Source organism: Euwallacea similis, chromosome 6 (assembly GCF_039881205.1).
Source record: "Euwallacea similis isolate ESF13 chromosome 6, ESF131.1, whole genome shotgun sequence".
In the NCBI taxonomy this organism is placed as follows: domain Eukaryota; kingdom Metazoa; phylum Arthropoda; class Insecta; order Coleoptera; family Curculionidae; genus Euwallacea; species Euwallacea similis.
The window spans coordinates 6,251,365-6,278,908 of NC_089614.1; the positions used below are offsets into that span (position 1 = coordinate 6,251,365).

Genomic DNA, 27,544 nt, shown 5'->3' on the forward strand with positions numbered 1-27,544 from the left:
ATCTAAATTGCCTGGGCATTTTCATTGGATGTTTTTCCAGTTGATAAAACTTACTGAATGTTTTTTTTAGAAATGTACACGACACGTTCCCGCATCTGAACGAAATTGCCGCCTTCCATGAATGATATTCTACCTGATTTGGCTATTTGTTCTGATTTTATCGATTAGTCTATTCGTGTTTTTTTAATCGTACATATTAAAAAGAGACGGTAAGAATAGTGGATGATGTCAATTGGCCGCTACCAGACTTATTCACTTGCAACAGTTGCAGTTTGCCAAACGGTTAAAAACTATAGGATGATGTACTTCTTATTTCTTCCAGTTATTGTTTCTCTTTAATCCGTTGAGGAGTATAGTTTAATCGATGATTTATAGCTCACTATAGCGAGTAATTGCTACATAAATTAATTTCTTGCGGAGTTCGGGCGTTGCGCTATAGTACGCAGCCGAAAACTGTCGAAATCGCCGGTTGGTGTGTGGTGTGTTCGTTCGTACTTTTCTCGTTTGAGTTGGACTTGGACAGACCGTCGTGTTTCAATACAGAAACGTCATTTGTATAAAAATTTATGATTTTCATCTAATTCAAGTGGGCAATTTACAGAGAAAATAGTGATCCTATTTCGCGTAAGTTCCCCAAATCCAGTCAGAATTGACCAGAAATATTGCGGCTTTTGAGCAGAAACGTGTTGACCAGGAAGAAAATTCGGTATTTCTGAGAAAATACTGCAGACGTAAGTTAATTGAATTATCGATACAATAATTAAATATTTAGTTATGATAACTAAAAATATCTCAGACTAGCCCTACGAGCCGAAAACATTTGTACATTAACATAAACAAATATCGGAGGTTTGTATTTTATGTGTAGTTTTTATAAATAGTTCACACATGCTTACGACCCTAAGTACCATCAGCTTACATGTAGGTATTTTCTATAAATATTTAATATCACTGTTTGTTTATGTATACTGTTATTGAAATCAGTCGAAAAGTATACGCCGCATTACCACATTACCAGCTAGATTCGGTGTAGAAACCTTAAATTCAATTCATTAATGCAATTAACCTCAAAAATCTTACTAAAGTAGGTGTTATCCCTTCTAAACCCTGTGACTGGCCTTATTTTCAATTTTGGCTCATGCAGCAAGTCATGGAAATTTTAAATGCATATGTGACCAATGTGTAAAAGAGAGATGGATGAAAGAAAAACAAAAGAGAAGAGAAAAAAATGAAGATTCATGATTTAGTTCAATAAAAATGGGGTAATTATCTGTAACTTAAAATATTAGCTGTTGCCATCCAGCATCCTTGAAATAAGCATCTTGACCTTGACACCATCAGCTCTTAGATACAGTATTAATATCTTTTGATTTCCAATAATACTAATAACCTTGTCTTAAGGGCTAGCAGAACTAAGCATTGGTTGTTTTACCAGGAAGATAGTTTGTTAACATGCTAACCGAGAAATTGGCTAATGTCTTCAACTTGTTGTGTTCAATTGTTGGGATGAAAAATATTCCTGTGATAAAGTTATCAGAATTTTAGTTCTTCAGCATTTAGGGTGTTTGTAGAAAATAATTCTTTCAGGGTTGTTATTGAGTATCCTGCACAAATTTAAAGCAATATTTCAGGCACCAAAATGAGGAAAAACTTGATATCAATATCTATATATAAGTTTTATTGCTTCAGGAAACTGTAAGTGTTTAAGTTTTATTTGTAATCTGTAAATGTATGCCCTATGTTCAGGAAACACCTGTAGAGGGTAGTATGGAACATCTTTGGAGAGGTGTTTGAAATGTCGGAGATGTGCTTACTCAGTATACTTATTATAAATTTAGGTACTTAAAATGTATAAAACAAGGGATGCAAAATGGCCAATGTTTTCCACTATTTTGAATTCATTATGACATTTCGTAATGTGTCTCACTGAGGCAGATGGCTTTAGTTCACTTACTGTATTAATGTTTTTCATTTAAATTAATTACAATTAAAAAATTTTGGATATGGAAAGGCGACTTTTTTAACTTGATTCATTTTAACTTCAACTTCTGGTTCACTTTCAGAAGCCACGCTCAGCAACAGCTTCTGACAACATTGAGCACCTCATCACTAAATCAAATCAGCTGATTTTCAACCAAGTTATTTACTGCTAATCACCAGAAATCTAACTGGTTAAAAATCATATGACAGAAATGAATTTGATGTAGATAATCGTTTCTGAAAAAGGCTATTTTATGTATAGCTAATAATGTGATTGTCAATTCTTGAAGTAACTCGCGTAAAAATAGTAACTTTCTTCCCATTTCACCAAAACTCACATCATTTCAGACATAGCAATAGTAAATCTCTTGATCTCAGTATAATTCATAGTTGAGTGGAACTTTAAACTCAATCATTTAGGATTTGCATTTTAGTCCCTAGTATTACAATCAATCAAGATATTACACGGTACTAAGTAGATAGATTGCTACTACCTTAATGTGATAATCATATGCAAGCTTTTAGGGTTGTGTATGTAAGGTTTATTCACATTCATTTAGTTATGGTTTTAATTTGTTGAGTTAAAAAAATTATGACATATTCATTCCTTGAATATATGAGAAATGGTAACTTTACAGATATTTGTGTGTGATGCTGCCTTCAGTATTGAGCACAGTTTCCTGGTAATCATCAGACTTAGGTGTAATACATTTTTAATTCAAAATTCAAATTCAAATTATTCATTTGGGCCAGTATACACACAGTATATTTATCTCAGCATTTACATATATCACAATAGAAAGAAAATATAAGCTTAGACTATAATACATTAATCAATCACTTAACTGGCTCAAAACATTGTAAAAAGCGTTATAAAAATAAATCCTACTTAAAGTTTAAATGTATTTGCAAAATACTTGTTAAAAGTATAAAAGACTTGGTTAATGGAAATTAATTTTACCCTAGTTTTCAAATCTTTGTCATTTAATTCTTTCAACATAAAAGCCAGCCTATTATAAAATTTTATAGGGATGCACATTACCATGCATGGCATAACTAGGGACACTATTCTGAGATAAAGCAAGCACTTCCCTATATATATTGTGTAACATATTATCATGGAGATATTTCAGGAGGCGATACCAGTCTTCAAAATAATGAAAAAATGCTAATAGACTTATGGTTAAAAACGCACCATTTTCGATATACAGGGTGGCGAAGTACCACATTTTTCTCATACTTTGTGGTGTTCTCTCGTATGCCTTGGATTAAATTTTTGAAATTTCATACCCCTGTTTTCTTTAAGACCTTTCACAAAAAAATGTCAAAACTGCTAATAGCCATATTCTGAGTGTTATGGTTTTTATATCATTTTTTATGTTTTGTATTTTTTTTTTTAAACACACTGAATGAATTCTGATACTAAATTTAAATTCCTTCTTCAATTCTTTAGCTTTGGCTAGCTTTTGGTGTCTTATAGTATTTTCATATCTTCCACCATTTTCATGGGATTTGCAACATTGTCTATCAATGCAAATTAAGAATGTAAAGAAAACAAAGAAAAAAAATCATTCGGTTCAGTTATCAACTAGCTGAAGCAATTTGTCACATTTAATTCAACTAATGAAAACAAAATTATAAAAACCGTTGAAAATGTCTTAGAAAATATAAAACTTTGCCAATCTGTGTATCAAAAATGGTGCGTTTTGCACCATGGCCTATTAGCATTTTTTAAAATTATTTTGTAGAGAAATATCACTCCCTGAAACATCTCCAAAATGATATGTTACACTTTATATACAAGGGACCTTTAAAACCTCCCCCCAAGAATTGTGTATAATTCGACAAAGTATCGTTGTGACCATTTTTGAAAATGAGTATAATTACCGCCATCTTTAGAAATGAGGAAAACAGGTTATCAATAACACATATTAATGACTTTGGTGACTGGGTTCAGAATGGTGTACTTATAGATTTTATCAAAGCGGCAGTGAAACCATAGGGGTTCCTACTCTTTATTTTTTAATGCGTTGGTAATGAAAATGATATGTGGCATTGAGAAAGTCCTGTTGTATTGCTACAATTTCGTCCATCAGATCCAGATTGGATGTCGCAATTTCACCTATCTGTGGTAATTTTAGTTTGATTGTCTGTTTTACGCCCAGTTTTTCGCCTATATTCGTTTATTGTCCTTCGTGTTTTCACAGGCTGTGTGAAATTACTGATAATATTGTGGTTGGCTCTTATTTTGGTAATTTTCATTTCGTGTTTGTATTATTTTTTGTGACACTTTAAAAGTTGTGTAATGTGTGGGCCAGACCGGTGCCTGTGCCACATATTTCCTCCTGATATAATTCATTATTGCAACTCATCAGTTGCTCCAAAGTAATAGTCTCATTTATATCTCTCTTTTATTACACGTTATTGCACTTACAGTAATTATTAGGCATATAAAGCAATGAGGCGTGATTTATTTTTTCACCAGAGATTTGAAATAGGAAGTGTATATTGAAATCTTTTTATTAGGTAAATTGGCTCTAAATATAGATTCACCCTTGAGCCAATTCTAGGGGTAATAACAAGCTTTCTGTGAAGAGGTTTGAAGTAAAAACGATATGTTACATGGGAATAATATATAGGGTGATCAATGTAATGAGCACACGACAGGTGCGTGTAGAGAACGTCTCAAGACAAGTCGGTTTTTTACATGATATTTTTTCTCATGCCTATAGTTGCTGAGATATTGGCTTCAAAAAATCTCCGTATTTCAGCAATGCATTAGCATATTGCAATAAAAGTTTGAAACTGTATTTCTTTTATTGATATCTTTAGTTGAAATAAATTTGAAGTGAATGACAGCTCAAGGGGTGGTTTTGAGGTGGGTCACCTTTAAAATGTATACATTCTTTTTCACTTTAATTTAATGCGCAATTAAAGTCTACCAGTTTTATAGCAAATTAAATTTCACACTTTTTTATTCTTCTAAATTTTTTGAGAAACCTTTCATTTCTAAAAAAAGTGCAATTTTGCAATAAGGATTGAAACCGATTAAGTTTCACAAAAATAAAATTATTTGCTTTATAGAAACTCCAAAAATTGCTGGCAAGCAAGCTCCGCGGAAAAAATTGAAAAGAATTGCATATCATAATTTATTTCATAAAAATTCAACAAATAATAGGTAACATCTAGAGTTTAAGTCAGTAAATAAAATTTGTGTTAAGGCATTGTTAACCAGAAATTCATTGAAACACCTTTTATAATGTGAGGCTACGATTAAGTCTGTTAGTATTCAACTTTAGAAGATTTTTGCGAACGACAAATGAAACGACACCGCTTCATTAATTTTTTTTTTCATTTTGTTCAATGTAAAATTTAACAAATACTGCTATTTATTTGAAACTAATTAAGAAATAGTAAAAAACTAATACTAAAGTTGCTGTTCAAAATTGCTTCCATTTTCTCTTTCGTATAAATACATTCTTCGTCGGAAGTTTTTGTTTACTGTACTCAAAATTGAATATGATTTATTATAACGGTGCTTTTGTTATTGTTGTTGTTCAGTAAATCTTCCTCAGTTTCAACGGGCGTTAAATATAGAAGTTCGTTTAAAGTGTCCCAGAGAAAAATGCCAGATTTATTTAAATTTGATGATCGCGGGGGCCAGTGTTAACGGCAGTTATTTCGATACTTATCCATCGATTTGGAAATTTTCGGTTTAAAGCTCCCGATCATCTTACTGAAATGCGAAGGCGCACCATCCCGCATAAACCACATTTCGTAGCGTAATTATGAAGCCTGCATAATTCCAGTAGTCTAGGAAGAGAATTTTGTAAGAAGAACAAATAAGTTACTCCGTTCAAACGGTTTGGTAAAATAACTGAACCAACTTAACGTCGCCCAGCACTACCTGTCCCCACTTTATTTTAAACTGTCTGTGGTCATAATGGGTTGTTGTACCATGCAGATTTTATTCGAATATTCACGACCGCCTTGTGCAGATTTATAATCCCTCTCCTCGTATAGCAAAATTTGTCCGTGAAAAGATTGGTCCTGTGAAAATCAATGTTCCGATTTAGGAAAAAATTTCAAAAAATCATCTTTGGTTTTAAGTTTTGCAACAGATTGTATCGTACATGTGATGGATCGTAGGCCGTGGTACGTACATTAAATTGTCCGGGAATTTTTCTGGTACCAGTTTGGGGTTCACTTTCATTACTGTATAAAACGTGCTCTTTATTTCGCGTGTTCACTGCGTAAACGTGACGACCAATTTCCTGAGCTTTCCATTCAACATTGGCAAATGTTTGACGATTTGGAATAATGCGATTAGGAAGGGAATCTTCAGTATTCCTCTATCCCTCTACGGCAATTACCCTCGAAAAACACCAGCAGCATGTCAATTTGCTCATTAAATGAAACATTTTTAGTCGTCTTTATCAATAAATAGCGTGAAAAATTGGAATAAGATGTTCAAAGGATTTTGCTAAACGGATGAATACATCAACGTCACATTTAAAAACGATAATATTCGAGCAACTGACCACCTGAAGACCAGCAGTAGCATAACCACAAGATGTCAATAAAAGAAATGCATTTTCAAAATTTGATTGCTCCATCTCAAGCACTTTTTGAAATGCAGAATTTTTTTGGATTTTTAAGACATTTTCTGAGCCAGTATCAGCACTCCTAGGCAGGAGGAAAAAAATCGATTTGTTTCGAGGTCATTTACACGCACCTATTATGTGTCCGCAGCATTCCAAATCGCCTTGTATAATGAAACAATTCCTGAGGGACGCAGGAAAATCATTTAATAAATCTATCTGCTGCTGCATTGGTGCGCCTTGTTTCCCTAGACATTCGAATCGTAGAATCGAAGTATTAAGCTCGTTATATAGAGAGGAAATATTTTTAAGAGAAGAATGTAATTTCACCTGGGAATGGAGCAGTTATAAACTAAGACAACTTGATCTGAAAGTAATTTTCTTGTGACTGTTGCATATTGATTTTTTTCTCATTCTTTCCCTCGCGAGTACCTAATTTCACCTCAAATCTATTATTTATAATAGAAGAGAGGACCTTAACGGTCCGTGTTACACCTATGTATATGCTTTATTTCAAACTATCTTATCCCAGAACCGAATAAAAATGCCTTTCTTGCATGTAAAAAGGAAAAATCCAATTTGATACATCCTTTTTGGAAAGCGTCCTCGTGGAAATAGAAATATGTGTCACGAAATCTTGCAGATATTTCGCTGGATGGCTGGATATTGAGAGGAAAAACCAACAGAAAATGTGATAAGATGAATATATATTCCATCTTTATATATTGCCGGATGGAAAAAACGGACTATCTATCTCCTCCAACTAAGAACAGTAGAGATCTGTCTAAATAAATCAGAAGCTTTAGTCCTTAATTCAGTTTTTTAAATCTGGGAAGAGTGAATAGTACCTTAGGGAGTATTCGCCCGTACGTGTTTAAGGTTGATTTGTGACTTAATTCTTGCGCTTCAAGTGACTGTATTATGAATCAAAGCATGAACAAATTCTTAGCTTAATTGTGGTTTTTAAAATATGCGGACGTAATTTCCGGGCAGAGACGTGTAAAGTGTAAAGACAATGATTGAGGTGGGGTTTATACATGCATGTCTGAAAGTTAGGCATCATTCCCATGTCACATGGGTTGAACAGAAATTAAAATGCACAAAACCAAGTGACACTTACGTATGAATGTATTATATAGCTGTTTTAAATTATAGATTATTTCGCCGGCGATTTATTATAAGCCCCCATAGTCAGCATTTCCATAATAGAATTTAAACTGTGTTTTGTATGCATGTTTCGTATTACGTTGTTATACTGCATTGTTTTCTGGTTTATTTCTAACGCATTCGAGCCATTATTACTCCTATCGGTTTCAAAAAATATTTGTTTTCGCGTTTGTTAATTTTCTGAATTTCGGGAATCTGATAACCAAATTAACGGACCAAATTGCAGCGGGGAAACTTCATACGGACGGACAGTTTCCCATAGGCACAAGGTAATAGGCGCCCTAAAGGCCTACCAAATCGATTTATGCACTAAAATGTAGTATACCTTTAAAAGGGTAGGTGTTTCCGCCCTTTAATAACTTCTTAATGGCTTCGGTTAAGTGGCAACGATAGGCTTCGGTAAGTTTAGAAATACAGTCTCGGTACCACGGCCTATTTGAGTTTTGGGTCGGTTTTGGTTTCTGTTCGGTTGTCGAGGGTTTGTTCTCACTCGAAGAATTATATTGTGTTGCATGATGTGTTCCTCACTCGAAGAGGTCATTTATTGTGCGAAAATGTGAGCATGAATAAATTTTATAATTTTCGTAGGAAATGCCAGGTAAATCATATGTTAAAAAGTACAGTAAGTATTCTTCAGAAGTTCCATCAGTCTACCAGCACGCCACTGATTAATTTACAATCAAAAAGTGGTTTCCTATTGTTTTCTTAGAGAGCAAAAATTATTTCGGAATTCCTTTTTTTGTCGATAGTTATAAGTCCTAATTTAGCAAAACTGTTATGGGAAGATCGGTCGTACTGAGTCACATTTTCTGTAAGGAAAATCAAGTTTTTCGTGTCATAACACTGGATTTTATCTTAGTAAATTTGGAAATTTCGTGGAAGATTTGAAAAAACCAGTGGGTGAGCCATTGATTTTTAGGAATATTGAAAGGCCATAATTCCGAATTTCGTAATTAATTCTGAATTTTGAAAATTTCTAGAAAATAATACGCCATTGGTTTTAATACAATAAAGATATGCAGTTGAATATTCATTTGCATAAACGACTATTTAAAATTTCAGGTTCAAACGTCCATTAGTTGTTATTTCTTGGGTTATTCCTCATCTGGTTTCCATTTATGTAATTATAAATATAGTTTTAAGATTTGTAGAAGTGCCCCGATACTACATTATTTATTAGATAACGCCATCGCCGACCTATGATTCACGGTGTGAGTACTTATTTGGTGTGTCTCACTGAAGGTGCCCTGCCTGAGTGCACGCAGATACTGAGAAGTCGCTGTGATACTTTTAACTAGTAATTTGTCACTTTCAGAGAATGTTTTATTCTGGGTTTTATTTGTCATGGTTGATTTTCGTCGTTAAATATGTAATATTTTGTCCTATTTTATGACTAAAAAATGTGTATACTTCGAGTGGAAACATGGGTGTGGTCCGAATGGAGTGGGGGAAATAAATGGCTCTTTTTGAATTTAGTACAGTATCATTATATATACATATATAAGATCATTTGGCCTTTCTGCCTATGGTTATTTATAAACTATCGTTCATAAAATGCAGAAAAAAAATAAGAAAAGGAAAGAAAAAAATTCATTTGGAAATGCTCCAATAGAGTGGTTGAAGGACAAAGGAATCAGAATTGTCTTGTAAGGCAAAAAAAGGTTGAAAATGGTCCAGTTGTGATGTTTGTCTTCCTATTTCCCCTGAATCTGTTGCAATCTTTCAACTATTCTTGTCATGTGTATGCGTTCTTCTAATAATTAGTTGGGTACCTTATCTTTGTCCTCAGTCTGGGAATCTGTTCTGATGTTTGAATGCAATGTTTAGTTTTGTCCGTTGCACTTGCCCTCAATAGGCGTCCATAGTCTAATCGTGGTCTGTAAATGGACTTGTATTTTGTTGTTGCAGTTTTTGTCCTGATCCCTTGATCTTTATATCTTAGCAATCGACAATTTTTTGTCCGTTTAGTAAAGTCTATTCTTATGTTTCGAACTTGTTTAGTGAGTTTCAGTTTCTTGTGGATTGTTACTTCCAAGTATTTTACGTGATTTTTTGGTTTAGTTGAGCGACCGTCCAGTATTAACGTTGGGATTCTGCTTTAATTTGGTGATTTGAGAGTAGAAGTTGGTTTTTGATGATACTCGTTGTTAGTCTCCATTTATAGAACCATGTCATTGTCTTGTGGGTTAACGTCTGAAGTGCTTCTACCGTTTTCTCAGTCGTTTTGTCATGTGTAATAAGTGCAGCACACTCGACATGTTGCAATATGTATGTTGTTACGTCTATATGGTTTTCGTCCTTTAAACCATGGTTGCATATATTGTATGTACAGGAAAGGCGAAAGTGGCAATTACTTTCATAGAATGCTTTATTTTTGGTTTTATTTGATGTGTTCGATTTTCGTCATTAAGTAGATAATATGTAATATCCTATTTTATGACTAAAAAAAAATGTGGATGCTCCTGGTGGAAATTAGGTGTGGTGCAACTGGCGCGGGGGAAGCAAACTACTTTTTTCGATTTCATTTTATACGTGAATTTAATTTATGTATTGTAAATACTTAGCGTAATTAAAATATGTTCAACCTCGACCTCATTTTTTCTAATGTTTGTTCGCCTTTACAAGGAAAGACTAAATCCAACAGATGAATGATACCCAGTAAAGCTTATTTTTTTCAATCGAACAAAGGTGAATTCTCGTATTTTACTCACGTAAACAACAAGGGATCTGCATAAATCTAAAATTAATTACGCCTATTTATAACAAGCACATTTTTCAACTCAAATTCTTCTAAACAATTGTAATGGCTAGTATTTGAAAATTAATACCAGCTTAGCTATTATTACGTGGTCAAGTGGACTCTTGACGTCATCGTGGCTTAACACAAGCAATTCATGGCGGCAGATTTGTTTGTTGTCATAGATACCCCACGTTGACTAAATGATAAAAATGATTGCCTTGCCGACCCTGAATTACGTTTGCACTTCTCGAGTTTTGATTGATTCGAAGCGGTATCAAGAAAACTTGTTTTTTATAGTTGCTCGAACAGAAGTTAAAAAAATACCGTGTACAGAGCCGAACGCATCGGAAAAATACACATGGGATCCGACCCTGCGATTTTAATCAAAAAGTTATCGCCGATGTCACATCTAGAATATACTTATGGATCTTGAAGGTGTTGGGCCAAACTTGCAAGAGATTTAAGTGGGAACTCGTGTACACTTGGGATCTGATTCAAGGGCACAAATTTCCTAGATTCAAAATAATCCGGATTAGCCCAGGCAGAAATTATCTCCTTATGTTCGGTTTTAAGTGCACAGGATTTGTGGGTCACTAAATTCTGTTTGAAATTCAACTAGGATATCCGGTTTGATTTTAGGGCCGAACTAAGAGACGTTCATTTTTGTTTCCAGATTCGCTGTATTTGTAGATATCAGAGCAATTGAAGAGTTTTATCGCCGCTGGCCGAGTGCCATCGAATACCCACGGAAACAGGATTTTGTTGCCATTCGCATCGTTATTGACCTAAACGTGCGTTCACAGACCAAAAAACCCTAATAGGTACATCGTTGAATGGGTAAAATTTTCGATTGGTTAAATTCTGCGTCCGTTCGCGTGGAGATTTGTTAGACAAATACAAAAGCCTAAAGCCTTTCGACGCTTGGTGTAGTGAGTCTCCGTGTAATGAGTTTCAGGACAAATATTAACGTGCGTCGATCATGAAAAATAATCTTTGATGCGACAAATTCTCATTTGAATTTCCATCATTCGAGCACGTGGGAAGTCATGATAGACCCGAAGCAAATTTAGTCCGAGGGCTCAGACAATGCGTATTAGATAGTGGCCATCCATTGAGGATCGTAATTGGTACTTCGCGAGGCCACGAGACTGGTCTCGGTCTCGCGCGAGACCGAACCCAAGGCCGAGAGCGAGACTTCAATTTCTACTTCGATGGCGGATCCAAGAGTTTCCGAGACGTTTCAGAGCGAGACAACAAATTGGTACTCCAGAGCGTCTCGATATGTATTAGATTTTTTGTTTTTCACATTTTGATATTTTACATACGTTTCATCGGCAGTAATTAGCAATTAGATGTCAACAATTAATAAATAGGGCTGCGTTTGTCATCGCGGTTGCTTTGTTAAATGTGCTGCTGCCAATTCGAATTTCACGCCTCATTAAAAATGTAGCGGCAGTGCCCGGTTTCCGATACTCGATTTTGGTTGGTCAAGAGTCGCTCATGGCGCGAAATTTAAATTGGTAATTCGCCTTTTTCGAGTTTTACACATAAATTTAGAAAACATGTTGTGTTTGTTTCTTTATATTTCTTATATCGTGCTAGACAGCCGTTTACAGCGTTGGGCAGCCACTCCATTGCACTTGGCTCCAGGCCAAACAACCATTTGTATTTAGTGTTCTTTGAAAAAACATTCGTTGTAATGTCGGCTGAATTGATTCCAAAAATACCCGACTTTTTGCATTTGATCTTGTTCGGCGATGTGGCCAGACGGTAGGCAGCCATTCCCTGCAAAAATTGCCTGAATTTTGAGAACATCCAGCTATTAAACTTGAAAGACTAACGTATTGCACAAGGAGGTGTTACACATACGTATATTTCACTTTTTGTTAATAATTTTACTCGCACAAAGTCTCGTACTAAATTCTGGAGAGCAGACTTGCGCCAAAAGTAATTTTCAGTAGGATTTCCGCTGGGAATGGTCTTGCACTGGTTTCTACTATACAGTCCATTGCTTACGGCACGAAGGCAACTTGTTGCCTCGTTATTATTTCTCTCTCAAAAAGAGGGCGCGTGTTATGCTTTCTGAGACTCTCCGGTTATTTCGGGTTTATGGAAAAAGTGCTTAAGACAGTCAAAATTCGGTCCTCCATTAAAGCTAAGTCACGGCAGGAAGATATGGTACTTAGCTTTGATATTGTTGTCACTCATTGTTATGATAATAAGAAAATCGCTCTGCCTGGAGTCCTGTTTGAAATTAATCCAGAAGTTCAGCGGAAAAGCTTTAGTTCCCAGTTTCCTATTAAAAGTTGACAAAAGTTATGTAAATCCTTTTCAAAGGTCTTCCCTCTGGAGTGCTCCCAATTATTTTATAAATAATTTAAAACGGCTTTCGACTTCGTTGATTTATGTTTCAACTTTCATTTAATACCTGCTTTTATAACATCCAAATCCATTTCATAATAATTTTAATTAATCCCTGTATCACGGGGATCATGAGACTTCAAGTATATGCTTGTGCCTTTGAGGCGCATTCCATTGTAAGCAGAAAATCAAACGGTATTAATTAGGCAGTACAAACAGCAATTGATCGTGTTAGTCTATGATGCAAAATGCAATTATGTATGTCCATTACATAGTGCGAGTAGGCACTTATTTAACTGTTAGTGTACAGTTAGAAGCGGTAGGTAAGTACTAGCTATCGTGCTAGTAATTTACATCCTCATCAACAATTTTTTCACTAAGTTAATTCAGAAATCTGAGGGTTTGATTTTTTTCCAGTTTGTCAGACTGGAGGGGCACCACGTGCCGGGTTCAGCATCAGTGTCGGACACAGGAACCGCTACTCTGGCTCCAAGTGGTTCGAGCCCAGATATGGATGACGTTAGCAGTAAACGACAAGCCACAAGGTATGGCATCAAACTCTGTTATTTTATGTTTTTCTGAAGCTTTAGAGAATTACAAAAGTATCGGGGAAAATATTGTAATCCGATTATCGTACGTCACTTTGCTTTACAACCAAGCCTGAGATTCATCGCGAAAATTCGCCAGGCAATTTTATAGTTGTTTACTATAGAACCATCATTCTTAAATCATATATTCATGTATCGCAAGCCATGGATTGAACTCGATTTATTTTTTTTTAGAATTCTTCAATAAACTAATTTGTTCAATTTACGTCAGCTCCGCGGCGTGAACAAATGATAAATTGGGTTTTGGGTTGAGGGCAGTATGGTTTCGATTTCTCCAATTTGCTTTGAAATGGATATTGCTGTATTTGTTATGCAGGGTCTGGCAAAGACCCACAGCACGGTAAATACATCTGATATCTTAATTTAAATGTTTTAAAACGTTTCTGCTTTTGAATTGCTGTAATTGTTCTACGTAAAAATATACGTTCTCCTTTTGTGAATGTTAATTTGGGTGAAAATAAGTACAATGAAGTAATGGAGGGAGCTGTTGTTTTTGAAACCTCAAAAAAGCGACCGACTCCCTCCAGAACGAGGTTATTTATTCAGGACTTTCTTGTTTACCAAAACCTCCAAAATATTAACAACAACATATTCAATTTTGTGTACAAGCAGCGTAAGATGATATATCGCTGTGGGAACCTCTGGCTTTCTTGGCTTTTTACCTAAGTTTGAAAAGACCATTCATATTCTACGAATTTCTATACATGTTTATAAATGTCTTCGTGTACAGAGTGCTGCAAATTCTAAGGGTACTAAGGACATTTAGGAAGCTATAAAAGATACTAGATCGGTTAAATTAAGGCAAATATACGTCATTTAATGCTATTTAGCTTTTATCTATCATGGGAAAACTGAAAATATTTGAAAAAGGTGGAGATCTTTTATTATTGTTTTTCTTCATAAATCGAGGGCTTTTTAATGATGATAACAGAGATTTTATTCGAGCTAATATTTTTCCAAATAATATTTGCTATTGTTGATGCTTTTTTATGTTTAATAAAACGCAACAGTTCTTTGAAGTTGTCAAAATTGAAGCGTGATATTTAATGTTGGCCCTTTGATATCTGTTATGCCGAACCTTCCTACAGATTCAGGCGAGGAATTTAGGCAGTAAAATTAGCAGTTTCTGATGCCGATGTTTCAGAAGTGTCGGAGGAGGAGGCTTCTGCACCTCTATATCCCGGAAAATTTGTTGTTTATTAGTATCCAAAGAAAGTTTAAGAAAAGAAAAAAAGACACAAAAAAAACTAGGAATAAAATCGCCACAATTAGTTAAACAATAATAATTAAACACCGAACAAGTTGACATTCTATCTTTACTCTGGTGTAAAAATTAAATACAATAATTACGAGGAGTGAAAAAAGACTCTGATTTTCGAAAAATAAATTTACTTTTTAGTTATTTTTACAAGCGCCTTAAATTGCATTTTAGGTGTATAAGTTATATGTCTATTCATTTAATACATATTAGTTATTTTTTTAATTAATACATTCTTTATCGTTTGCAGAGTTTTCAAGAAGAGTTCTCCCAATGGCAAGGTAAGTGATTAAAGTGCAATATTAATGCTTAACTAATATTACTAAATTAATTGAAAATCTCGAGGGATCGTTGCGGCTTTACTAAGTGAAAACAATTGCTGGCATGTTATATGTTTAGCGTTCTAGATGACTCTTTTCTATTATGTAAGATATTTCTAATTTTAATAAATTTCAAACTTTGCATCAGTGGCTTCATTTTTCACAATTTTAATTAAAAGTTTATAATCCCCCAGCAAGCTAACTACAGTTTTATTGAGTTGGGACACGGACTCGAGAGATCTAACTAACTAACTTTGTTGAAATGAAAAGGCCAATAACGTTAAGTGATATATGCTTTAAATCTTGCAATATTATATGTAATTTATTAGAAACTCGGTCGTCTTAGAATATTCAAAATATGACAACTTATGTATCTTACGTACACACTCGGCGATTATAGGTTTTATGTTCTTCCTCTAACCATCTGTTGTTAAGTGGAACAGAAGAGTAACGCAAGTAAGCCAAAATGACATCTCCTTTGTTTTTTTAAGTTAAACTTCATTTTCACAGATAAGTCAGACCAAGCGTTGGGTAAAATTCAACATAATTTTGTGTTTGGTTAGCAACAAAAAAAAACATAGTCAACTAACTGTCAATAAGCCTCGACTTAGGCGTCCATGTTGTCAACGTACAAGGTGGATACTGTCGCGTAGAATTGGCACAGAAATATGTATACGAATAATATAGATATGTAGATGTTATATTTTTATTTAACTCAAACTAACCGAATATGGAATTTTCTCCAGAAGTTTAAGCATATTATTTCCATACGTTCGGTATATCCTCCTCAGGTTTTGAGCTCCGAATATTTAAGACATATTTTTAGAGACCATAACGACCAAAATAAACTTGCAAATAGATTTCCTCCTATTCGGATACCGAAAACTGAAAACTCTGTATATACCAATCAATTTCGGATGGTATAAATATATAGACCAGACAATTCAAAAATCGATGCACGTCATCTTATTGTGACGTCGGGAGAAGGCAGTGTTACCAAGCCAAGACGATGTTTTAATTTTCGAGTCCAAAATTAAGGATAAAACACAAACATTTTCCATACAGACGGCTATAAATTGTACCACTAATAACATTTGAATTTAAAGTTGTCAGATCGGTTGCTTTTGTTCGTTATATGCGCGTTTTTTTATAGTCTTTTTGGTGGATTTAAAAAACTATGTTCTTTTAGCTTTGCGAAATGGCAATAATTCAACGTTTTAGTCGAAGGCTACTTAAATTATAGCTGCACAAGGGCAATAATCATTGAGCGAAACACCAACGTTCGCATAAATTTTATCCACTGACAAAAATAAGTTGTAAAAGTTTGTTTGCAGATTGGCTACAGTTGGCTCCACTGGGGACGCCGATACGTCAATCGGTGATGCATGTATTGGGATCTTGAAAACTGTAAGAAATACAGAGACGGTTAAATGGGCAAAGTTTGAAATCATTTTATAGGAAACTCATCCGGTTTAAAAATTGTTTTACTGTTTCCTTGAAAAATGGAAAAATGACACATACCGCACACAAACTTTGCTCATCAATTTTTAAACCAAGTCGAAAGTGATTTGGAAAGTAAAACCGTATTAGGATACCTTTCTTGCAGCGCAATCTCATAATAATGCCTTCAATGTCCCTAAACATTTCCTTGAAAAGAATTTTACGGCAATCCCATTACACATCTCCTGAAATTCTGTCCCGCTTAAAATCTATTTGAACCACCTTCAGTATAAGAAAGTTTTGGTCGCTGCAATTCAGTACCAGGGCGGGGGTTGACCTAATAAATTTCCGTTCGTTTCACCATCAGAAATCACAAAAAATCCGAAAGTTAAAAAATCCAAGACATCGACACGCGTTTCCTCCTAATCATTATTGGGAAGAAATCTTTGCCCCGAAGAAATTCGGAAATCGTTAATGATAACTAAGAAATCCCTGTTCTTTAGTAATCGCCGTGCAGATTCTAGGAAAGTGATAAAACGCCCGTTTCGGGGCGGTGAGGACATAGAGCTGCAAGTTCTGCGTATCCGACTGAAAGTGTGCTTTTACAGCAGATTCTAATAATTTAGAAAGAAATGAGAATTTTTACTAATTAAACATGTTCGTTAGTGCAAACATAGCGCTTCGTTCTGCCTTATTTTTGCCGCTCAATCGACAACTCGCTGGTTTGAGGAATTTTGCCAAACTGGCTTATTTTTGTTTTGTTTGGTACTTACGTCGCAGTTTACCTCCAGAATGTGTGTTAACGTCGGTAAAGTGTCAGTGGTACATGTGTGTTCATGAAAATTATACGTTCGGACTTTGTTATGGGAACCGTTAACAATAAGCATTAATTAGAAAATTGGAGGTTCGAGATACAATTAAAGGGGCTTACGGAATTGCTATTATAATTGCACTGTATCGGCGAAAACAAATAAAAATCTTAGATCTCGAACTTTTTGTTGATCTTTTAAGTGGTGCCCCAGCCGTTTGGATTTCAAATTTCAAATATTTTTATGGTTTTAATTATTTTTGAGTAATACTCAGTAATCCGTTCGAGAACATCACCAGGGTTTTTGAAGTTCGTGCCTTAAAAAGCCAATATTAAATTTTCAAAGGCTGTTCACGAACACTTTAATTAGCTTACCTGTATAACAGCGGATGGACAAACTCCCAAGATTTTAGTCTTTAAACTCCGAAATTATCTTTCGCCACTTAGGATTTCCAAGCGAGTCCCATGGAAACTTAAGTAAACAATTTAAATAATATGCACTTCTGAGTACCCTTCCTTTTATACTCTTTGGATCAAGGGACCGAACAATTCAGATGAGTTAAAGCGTTTCAAATCGATTGGTCCGAAAAAGTGTTAATGCTCCCAGAATCATTTATTGGAATGCTACAATAACAGTGCATCGAACGTTATTCTAATTTATTGGCGGAAAATGTTTGTTGTTCGCGGAAATTTAATGAAAGCCGGTGGCTAGACTGAAGCTTTTGCTTAGTTACCAATTACAGAATCCTGATTCAGCGATTGCAGACGAGGCGTAGGCCACAGTAACAAATTGAATTTAAATTTAATGAAGAAATAAAAACAGTTACGACGCATTTCTAAATTAAAATTCATGAGATAAAGTAAAATTTTGTGTAGCCCTCATTGTGAAGTGTTCCTTTTTTTAAATAAATTGCAAGATAAGCGATTTGTCGATTACCGGTTAAGGTTGCTTCGTTATTTCTGATCAAATACATTCAAGCGAAATTTATCGTCTTGAGCATGTTCTGTTAGAACGTAACGAATGAAATAGCGGTATCACCTTTCGTCGGTCGCAAATTTCCAAAATAAGGAAAGTTGATGACAGGGGACGAGGAACGTGTTAATCCGGGACAACGTCCACAATAACCGTTTGTCCGTGCTATAAAGGATTTTCTGTACAGCTCAACAACGCTATGTGGAAAAAATTTTTGATGTCACGTTTTTGGAATTGCAAGCGTACCCAACCAAACGAATCTACTGATATTCGGTAACCTTTTTGCATGCTTAAATAACGTTATAACAAAGCTAAATTGAAATTTATTGAATTAAGTCGTGACGGCTTTGTTTGAATTAACGCAATAGCACACATATAAATAAAAGTAGCTTCAGCATGGGACTATAATTGCAAAAACATGCATTTCTTTTGAAGTAAAATTAATCGTAAAATTCACTCCGCACATGTTGCCACGTTGTTGCGATGCTGATGGATTTACACTATTTAATAAGTACCAAAACTTTCGTTTTTCAAGTGAAATACGGATGGAAGAGGAACCCTCGCTATTTCTTAGCAGTGCGCAGTAGGTACGCACGTAGGCACACCGTCTCAAAATCGTCTCTCTCCTTCGAGAGGAGCTTCCCACTCTCCAATGAGACGGGACGTTCTCTCTTGAAGAGGATCGTGTCGCCAAGAGGGAGGAGGCCATGCGGAGATGGGAGAGCGAAAAGGACCACTAGGAGCTAAATGCAGGGTTTCGGCTTCCCGCTTCACTATTTACTACCACTTCAGCAAGTTTCCATATTTGTTTGTCTTGTTTGATTTTTCTGTTACTGCTGATTCCTACTTCAAATTTGCATTCTGCAAGCCCCCGTTTTCTAGGCGAAAATGCACTATTTTCGAAGAACATAGAACCTTGATTGTTAGATAAAATTTCATAAATGCGCATTTCAAATTTTCTAAAATATTAAGCCAGTTCCAGACCTTTTAACAAACAACTCTACTTTTTATTGTTACAGATAACTGTATATTTAGGAAAAAGGGACTTCGTCGATCATATATCACACGTCGATCCTATAGGTAATATCGTAAAAAATCACACTTGTACGTCTCGAAACAGTGATTATTTCATTTCCAGATGGAGTCGTTTTAATCGACCCTGATTATGTTAAAGATAGAAAAGTGTTCGGCCACGTTTTGGCTGCGTTTAGATATGGAAGGGAAGATTTGGACGTTTTAGGCCTCACGTTCAGAAAGGACCTATATTTAGCTTCCGAACAAATCTATCCTCAAGATAGCGCCCCGTCTAGACCGTTGACAAGACTGCAGGTAAATGTAGCAATGGCTCCAAAGGGGCGTAAACTAATCCATTGTCCCACAGGAACGACTTATAAAGAAATTAGGTTCAAACGCTTTCCCATTTTATTTCGAATTGCCGCCACATTGTCCAGCTTCCGTAACTTTGCAACCAGCCCCTGGAGATACCGGCAAACCTTGTGGAGTAGATTATGAACTGAAAGCTTTTGTTGGAGAATCCCAAGATGATAAACCGCATAAAAGGAACTCTGTCAGGTTAGTGATATTTATTTAAAGTTTATTTTGCTCCAATAAAAAGTGGCAGTTGGCAATTGATATACACTCACTTTCACATGAAATGCACCACCCAGTAATAATAATAATTAAGTCTTGTAATTTTGGCAAAATAACGCTTCATAATAGAGTATCAAATGATTAGACTTTCAGTAAAAAAGAAAGAATGCTAGTGGTTTTTTTGTCATCGACCTATTAGATTTTTTATTCAATTGTAAATAAATAAAATAATATTTACATGGAAATATCAGTTTATTTTGTTGTTGAACTGTGAACAAGACATCTCAAAATGCCCCCAGTGAGACAGCGTCGAAAGTTTTCCCACGTTTCGGATTTTGATAGAGGGCGAATTATCGGCATGAAGGAGGGTGGACTTTCTTTTCGTGAGATTGCCCGAAGAATGAATCGGAACCACACCACGATTGCGAGAATATGGTCTTCGTGGTCTGAAGAAAGGGTTCAGCGACATCGTCCAGCTGGACGTCCTCCCCGTAGCAGCAACGCACGTGAAGATCGACTTCTTAGACGGATGGCCATTGGTGATCGATTTCAAACAACAATGTCTGTTGCAGTAGATTGGATGGGAGCTCTAAATCGTCGGGTGTTAATGGCAACAGTTTACAGAAGAATTTCGTCTTTTGGCCTGTATTCATACTGCCCAAATCTACGACTGCCACTAATCGCCCAACACCAAACTTCCAGATTGGCCTGGTGTCAAGAACGAATTGATTGGAATCATGAGTGGAACAATATCGTCTTCAGTGACGAGTCGCGATTTTGTTTATGGATCAAGGATGGTCGTAGAAGAGTTAGACGATACCGAGGTGAAAGAAGAAATTTGCAATTTTCTGAAAGGCGCCACACAGCTTTAACACCTAGTGTTATGGTCTGGGGTGCGATATGTGTTGGCCGAAGATCTTCTCTTGTGTTCGTCCCAGGCACCCTAAACGCACGTCGCTACATTGACAATGTTTTGAGGCCAGTATTAGTACCTTTCATGCAAACTTTACCAAATGGCATTTTCCAACAGGATAATGCAAGACTACATAGTCCGAACATTACTCGACGATACCTGGAAGAAGCACAATTGGAAATACTGCCTTGGCCTGCACGGTCACCGAATCTATCGCCCATCGAACATCTTTGGGATATGATGAGTCGCCGTCTTCGAAATTTACCGAGGCCTCCAAACAATGTGGACGACCTACGACATCATCTTGAGGTAGCATGGAATGAAATACCCCAGGAAGATATTGATCATTTGTTGCAAAGCATACCGCGAAGAGTACGTGCTTGCATTGCCGTATGAGGCGATGTCACTTATTATTAATTTTTTTATTATCAAATGTTGTATCTTTTAACTGAAAGTCTGATCATTTGATACTCTATTATGAAGCATTATTTTGCCAAAATTACAAGACTTAATTATTATTATTACTGGGTGGTGCATTTCATGTGTAAGTGAGTGTATATATTTACCAAGTGAGCCGTATCACGTCTTTAAATTCGATTTTGCAGGCTAGAGCCATATTATAAATTTAGGAGGATATAGATAAATAGCAAATTTCAACGAAGTTAGGCAGCTGATGGGTTCTGTGCCCTTGGGTTAGATGTTCATTGCCGGTTCTGTTTGCCGGAGGAAATGAGAAAAAAACGTTTGATTTAGTTTGATATTGAAAGAGCTCAAATTTGTCAATTGCCAAATTGAAATTTGAATGTCTTTAACTAGATGGTCTTGTAAACTGATCGCTGAAAAGATGCGTGCAGCTACATTTCACCTATAAAAAAATGTTATAGGACACTTCGTGAAAATTTGCTTTTTGGTATTAGAAATTCGGTATCTCATGAATATCGTTAGCTATTGTGGTGTAGAACCACACGTAACTTTAAAAGTTCCTTGGTTATAGATTCGGTAGCATAAGCTAGTCCTTCAGGGAATATTTCCGCCTTATATTATACAAGGGTGATGAGAATTTAATGCAAAACTGCTACATTTCACATTTCTTCTGATGACATCTCTGCTGCAGTACTGCTGCAATACTATGAATACTACCCAACTTCTAGTTTGTAAGCATTCAATATCTTTGGACAAAATCTCGAGACATATTTGGATTTCTGGTCTACTAAAAAAGTCACAAATGCATTTTCAAAAAGTTTGCATTTTTATTTTCAGTTTTTAGAATCTTTTAGTTTAAGAAATTTTGTTAAGTGATTTCGGAGACAAGTTCTTAAAATGGATCGAAAATTTCCGAAAAAATTCTGCTACGCTAATGCTTTGCGTGAGAAATTTAGTTTAAGAAAGTTCTGAGGAAATCATGGATTATAAGCTCTCTCCATAGATGTTGTGTGTTTCCGTACTTAAAATTCATCGTATTTTTAGATTAGCTATCCGTAAAATAATGTATGCTCCAAGTAAGCAAGGCGAACAACCCTCTGTTGAAGTTAGCAAAGAATTTATGATGAGCCCCAATAAACTCTACCTAGAAGCTTCATTAGATAAGGAACTGTACCACCATGGAGAAAATATAGCAGTCAATGTGCATATAGCAAATAACTCGAATCGCACCGTAAAGAAGATTAAGGTTTCAGTGAGGCAGTTTGCTGACATCTGTTTGTTTTCTACTGCTCAATACAAATGCACAGTTGCTGAAACTGAAAGCGAGTAAGTTCACTTTCTGTGCTGAGATTTAAACTAAAATATGAGTTAGTTGTACTTGGTCGCAGCTCTGAAAGGCAATTTGTTATTTGGAAATGATACATATTTTGATGTTGGTTTTCAACCAGGGTTTACATGGTAATATCTTAAAAAATAAATATCAAAATGAGTCTTGCGATTATATACTATGAGGCAGCATAGAAAAGATAATTAAAAATTCTATATTCCTTACAGTCACTACCTGGTTGCAAAACGTGTGAGCAGGTTTATACTTAGCCGTTTCCATTTAAATAATAAGTCAAAATGTATGAGTCATTCTTCGCTGAAGGTGTCTCAATTCCCAAATGGCTACTATTTCTAACCGTAGAATCAAAGCTAAAATGATACTTATGAATCTTAATTGCTGCCAAAGAGTTCTTTCAGAAAAAATTTGACAATTTAATGAAAAATTGCGTCTTCCGTAAGAAGAAGAAATCGAACACAGAAGCCCCTATACGCTTGTAATTTTATAGTTCAGGTTGTCCATTGCCTCAAGGTTACACTTTGAACAAAGTGTTCACCGTACGGCCTCTCTTGGCCAACAATAAGGACAAAAGAGGTTTGGCCCTTGACGGCCAACTTAAGCACGAAGATACCAATCTAGCATCATCAACTATGTGAGTTGTGCTAAATTGCATTCTGAGATTGCCTTTTTTGTTGCTAGATTTTGGTAACCCCGTGTGACTTTTGTGCATGTCCTCTGGGTGTTCGTTGGACTCAGCGAAGACCCCAATTAGCTAGGCTAGTTTGAAGTTTGTCAGTATATTAAAGTGTGTTGTGTGTTTTTCCAACTTTTGCGTAGAGAGGGTTGCCCTATTGGCCCCGGCTTCACACTGAGCAAAGTGTTCACTCTGACTCCGTTGTTGGCCAACAATAAGGATAAGTGGGGTTTAGCTTTAGACGGCCAGCTAAAACACGAAGACACTAATCTTGCATCCAGCACTTTGTAAGTTTGCTATTTACATTGCTATTTGGGTATTTCCAGACTCATATAAAAATTCCATTTTTCATTATGTGTCATGGAGATACCATTTTTGTTTATCTATGCGGCATTCAAGCTTTATTAAAAGTCTCTCAGTTGTTCCTTTATTAGAGTTTGATTGTAGAATATTATTCTTTGTAGAGTTATTTGCACGTATTTTTGCTTTAAATCATTTCAAATTGGGTGCTCAGTATTTTCGTGTGTATTGGGGGGATGCGGAATTCAAAAATAATTCAGGTAGGTAGCTTCATCATTTTTAATTAGAGCATCGAATTTGGAATCAAAAGAGACAAAATTTCGAGTAATTTGTAATGACTTTCATCAGATAGATTTTCTCGCATATATCAGTTACATGTTTTAGCCCTATTTGTATGTTTTTGCATAAAAAATTGCTATTCCGCTTAATACAATATACACACAAGGAGAAAAGTTAAGAGAAAAAAGAAAGAGAAATTTAAACAAATGCAAATATTTTGATTAAGCAAACAATATTAGTTCGTTTTACAGATACTGAGAGTTACCACAAAAGGAGTTTTAGATATAGTATGTAGGAACGTTCCTGATTTTCACGTAAGAACTGCTTGATAAGAAGAAAGGTGACGTGTCTTCCTATTTGCATTTCCAGAACTGCTCTATTTTTATCTTAATTTATTATGTATGTGAAAATTCCAATAGGAGAGCATATAAAAAATTTCTTTCTTTTGCAAGGAACTGAAACGTGGAAACTGAATGAAGAGTTCAAGGTTGGGAAACCTGACGGTCGGTGGCGTCTCACAAAAATATTGGGGATTATAAAATAGACCTTAACCACTAAAAAAAATATCACCGTATATCTATTATAACAACAATTTGTGAATTGCAATCAAGTAAATTCCAAAGAGCAATGTATTTGTAAGTTTTGACCTGATGTCTCAAAAATTGAAGCATTTGTGAAATAAAAATTATAAAAAAACTGAAACTTTGTCACCCTGTATTTCAGTAACGAAGCTTTTTCTTGAGTATAGCCAATATAATAAACTGGTACTATTTTTTTGGAGTAGTGGTTAAAGTCCTGTTGTAATTAAACCAGACACCCTGGATAGCGCACAATGATTATGTGCCTTAATCCACTTTCCATGGTTAGTTTCCAAAGATAATGCGCCCTTTCAGATTCTGTAAAATACTGGAGGTTATTTGCTTATTCAATTAAAAGTGTCTGGTTGTTTAAATTAGAATATTGATTTTCTCCTTAACTTTTTCCTTTTGTGTATTTTTATGTTACAAAAATAAATATTTCAGAGTTGCCGATCCATCACAACGAGAAAATTTGGGAATAATCGTCCAATATAAAGTTAAAGTCAAATTATGCCTGGGAGCTTTGGGAGGGTACGTAAAGCCTTCTTAAATTTCTTTTAGAAACGACGATAACGTTATGAAAAATTTTAGAGATTTAGTAGCTGAGCTTCCATTCATTTTAATGCATCCTAAGCCTGAAGAAGAGCCGATTCCTACGAGTGTAACTCCATCAAGACGGGTGAGCAAGGATGGTGAACACGATGTGCCAGTTGATACCAACTTGATCCAGCTTGATGCGTAAGTCCAAACCTACTTATAGTGTTTCGAGGATGAAAAACAGTATTTTTAGCGACGAAAACAACTTACAAGACCACGACGACGATATAATATTTGAAGATTTCGCCAGGTTGAGGTTGAAAGCAGGTGAAACAGACGCATGAGGGCTAGCGCAGACATGGCCTGTGTGTCGTCCATTTGTACCTATACGCACTGACGTGTACGTAATCTGCGAATAGGCAGAAGATAACTGGAAATTTTTAACATCCCTGTGTGTACCCTAGTCACTGGCTATTATCGGCCTCAGTAAACGCACTAATTGTATATTGTTCAGACGAACGTTATTATGTGCCTAATAACACTTTTAAGCTTGTAATAACCGGGCGTTTGAAGAGATAATTGTTCGGTATTTTTATATGATAGGAACGGACCTTGGTTAGGGTGACGTCACAATGTAGGCGGGTATTTTTTATTAATGTATTTCTAGTTGCTTAAGTTGTACCATTATCGCTGATTAAGGTCCGTTGTCTTCGGCCCTTTTCAGAACGTTGTTCAATAGGTCTTCTTACTTCACAAAGAAATTGTTTAACCTGTCTCCCAAATAGGACCAGATATATTAAAAGCGTTCGCTTCGTCCTTATGCATGTTTCTACTACTTCCGCAAAGGGGGTCACTGTAAAGTTTCTTTCTTATAAATCAACGAAACTTTTGTAAGTACCTGTAATGCAAAAGAAATTTTAATGCCTTTTTACACTAAATAAAAATCAGGTTATTCTCAGCCTAATCACGAAATTGCAAGAGAAACACTTCTCAACTATGTGACTATAGTTTATTTAACCGTCCGCAAACACAAACAAAAGTACAGTTTTCACTAGCTAACATAGTGGTTTAAATAACTCAACAAAATGTATTTCAAGTAAGTTTTGCAAACATTTATTCATACTTATACAAAAATGTATAGTCTTTCAATAAACGGTGCTAACGCTAAGTGGAGTATAGGTAATGTGGAGAAAACAACACCCGCCGGTCTCAACATCGGCGCAAAATTGTCATTTATTATGCTTCGCACCAAAGTCACCAAAAAGTGACACAGAACAACGTCTTGTAAAACAATTTTCTATACTGGAATCTGGAGAAAATGTTTATCACTAAGCCAGGATTACGCTTATATATTCTTAGTAAGAGAATTTAACTTGTATTATGTCTAGTTTTTGTCCATGCAGTGCAAATGAACTTTCTTAGTTCATTTGGATAATGTTTATGTGAAAAGAACTATGAAAAAGTTATTGGTACGGTTGTGACTGGGGTAAGGGGATAGTTTCTAATAAAAGGCACATTTCCAATGTTCTTCCTATATTGGAGCAATGGGCCATTCGTAGAGGAGACTATGTCAGTTCTTCTATTAGGGGTAGCAGAGATTATAAACTACTTGATTGATGACTACTATGACACAGTACCGAAGATGTGTTTCGGCCCTGTTTTTATACTCTTGCTATCTTGTTTCTTCTGTATTGAACTTGGCATCGAATTAAATGACACACAAGGTTTACACGTCCAAGTTAAAGATAATATGAACACTATAGTGTGCAAAATAGTATCTAGTTCAGGTCACTCCTGCATTTGACGACTCAAAGCGATAACTTAAAGAATGGTTTTCTTTCAATAAATATTATCCATTTCATATACTTCAGAGAAATGATTTTTTAGCTAGACGGATATTGTATGGTCGCAAAGAAATGATAGACGTTACCCATGTTAAAGTCTACGTTCTGGCATTTAATAATCGCATTTGATTTGTTTTGAATAATCTTGTGATATATTTTACTTAGGCCGAATTAAATAACTTTTGATATTTTTCTATACCTATATTTTCCGTACTGTGTGCCTTGTGATAAATCGATTTTCTTCGAGTCTAATTTTAAAGGTACGATGTGCTCACTGGCGCAAAATAAACGAACATTTCATGGCACTTCTCATTATCTTTGATGCAAATTTTTTATTAATATCAGAATTCCTTCAGTGTGTGATCTTTTATAACTATAATAATATATGCGGAAGGGAAAGGGTTGATCAGACTTCAAATGTATTTCTAGTTATTTTTGTATGTATAATAACTGTTGCATTTAAGAATTTTTAAATGTTATTTAAGCAATTTCCATAAGCATCAAGATTGAAATCACCGTTTTTCTTGTGCATGATTCTCGTAAAGTGTATTACTTTTAGGCAAGTGTTAAAGCATTTTCGACGTTTATATATGTATCTCAATCCGTATAATAAACTATACTAGTCTTTACAACGTAAGGGAGATTCATCACACAAATTGTCAATTCTGATGTCCATTTTCTAAGTTTACGCTTTTTTAATTTATAGAAAAACTGATAGTATACTATTCTTAAATATAGAAATCTTATTTATTATTTTTAATAATAAAACGTGTACGTATCCTGTAGAGTCGTTCTTTCATTATTTC

At 35.3% G+C, this 27,544-nt stretch overlaps 1 protein-coding gene across 1 annotated transcript; it reads left to right on the plus strand.

Annotated features, from left to right (window-relative positions):
- The first annotated feature begins 318 nt into the window (after positions 1-318).
- krz (beta-arrestin protein kurtz) lies at positions 319-27,523 on the plus strand. The gene is made up of 11 exons (XM_066390824.1): positions 319-731; positions 13,267-13,394; positions 14,966-14,996; positions 19,276-19,336; positions 19,395-19,585; positions 19,638-19,828; positions 22,227-22,508; positions 23,344-23,487; positions 24,802-24,888; positions 24,949-25,095; positions 25,148-27,523. The coding sequence occupies exons 2-11, from the start codon at positions 13,360-13,362 to the stop codon at positions 25,236-25,238; spliced, it is 1,260 nt and encodes a 419-aa protein (XP_066246921.1). The 5' UTR covers positions 319-731; positions 13,267-13,359; the 3' UTR covers positions 25,239-27,523.
- The last annotated feature ends 21 nt before the right edge of the window (positions 27,524-27,544 follow it).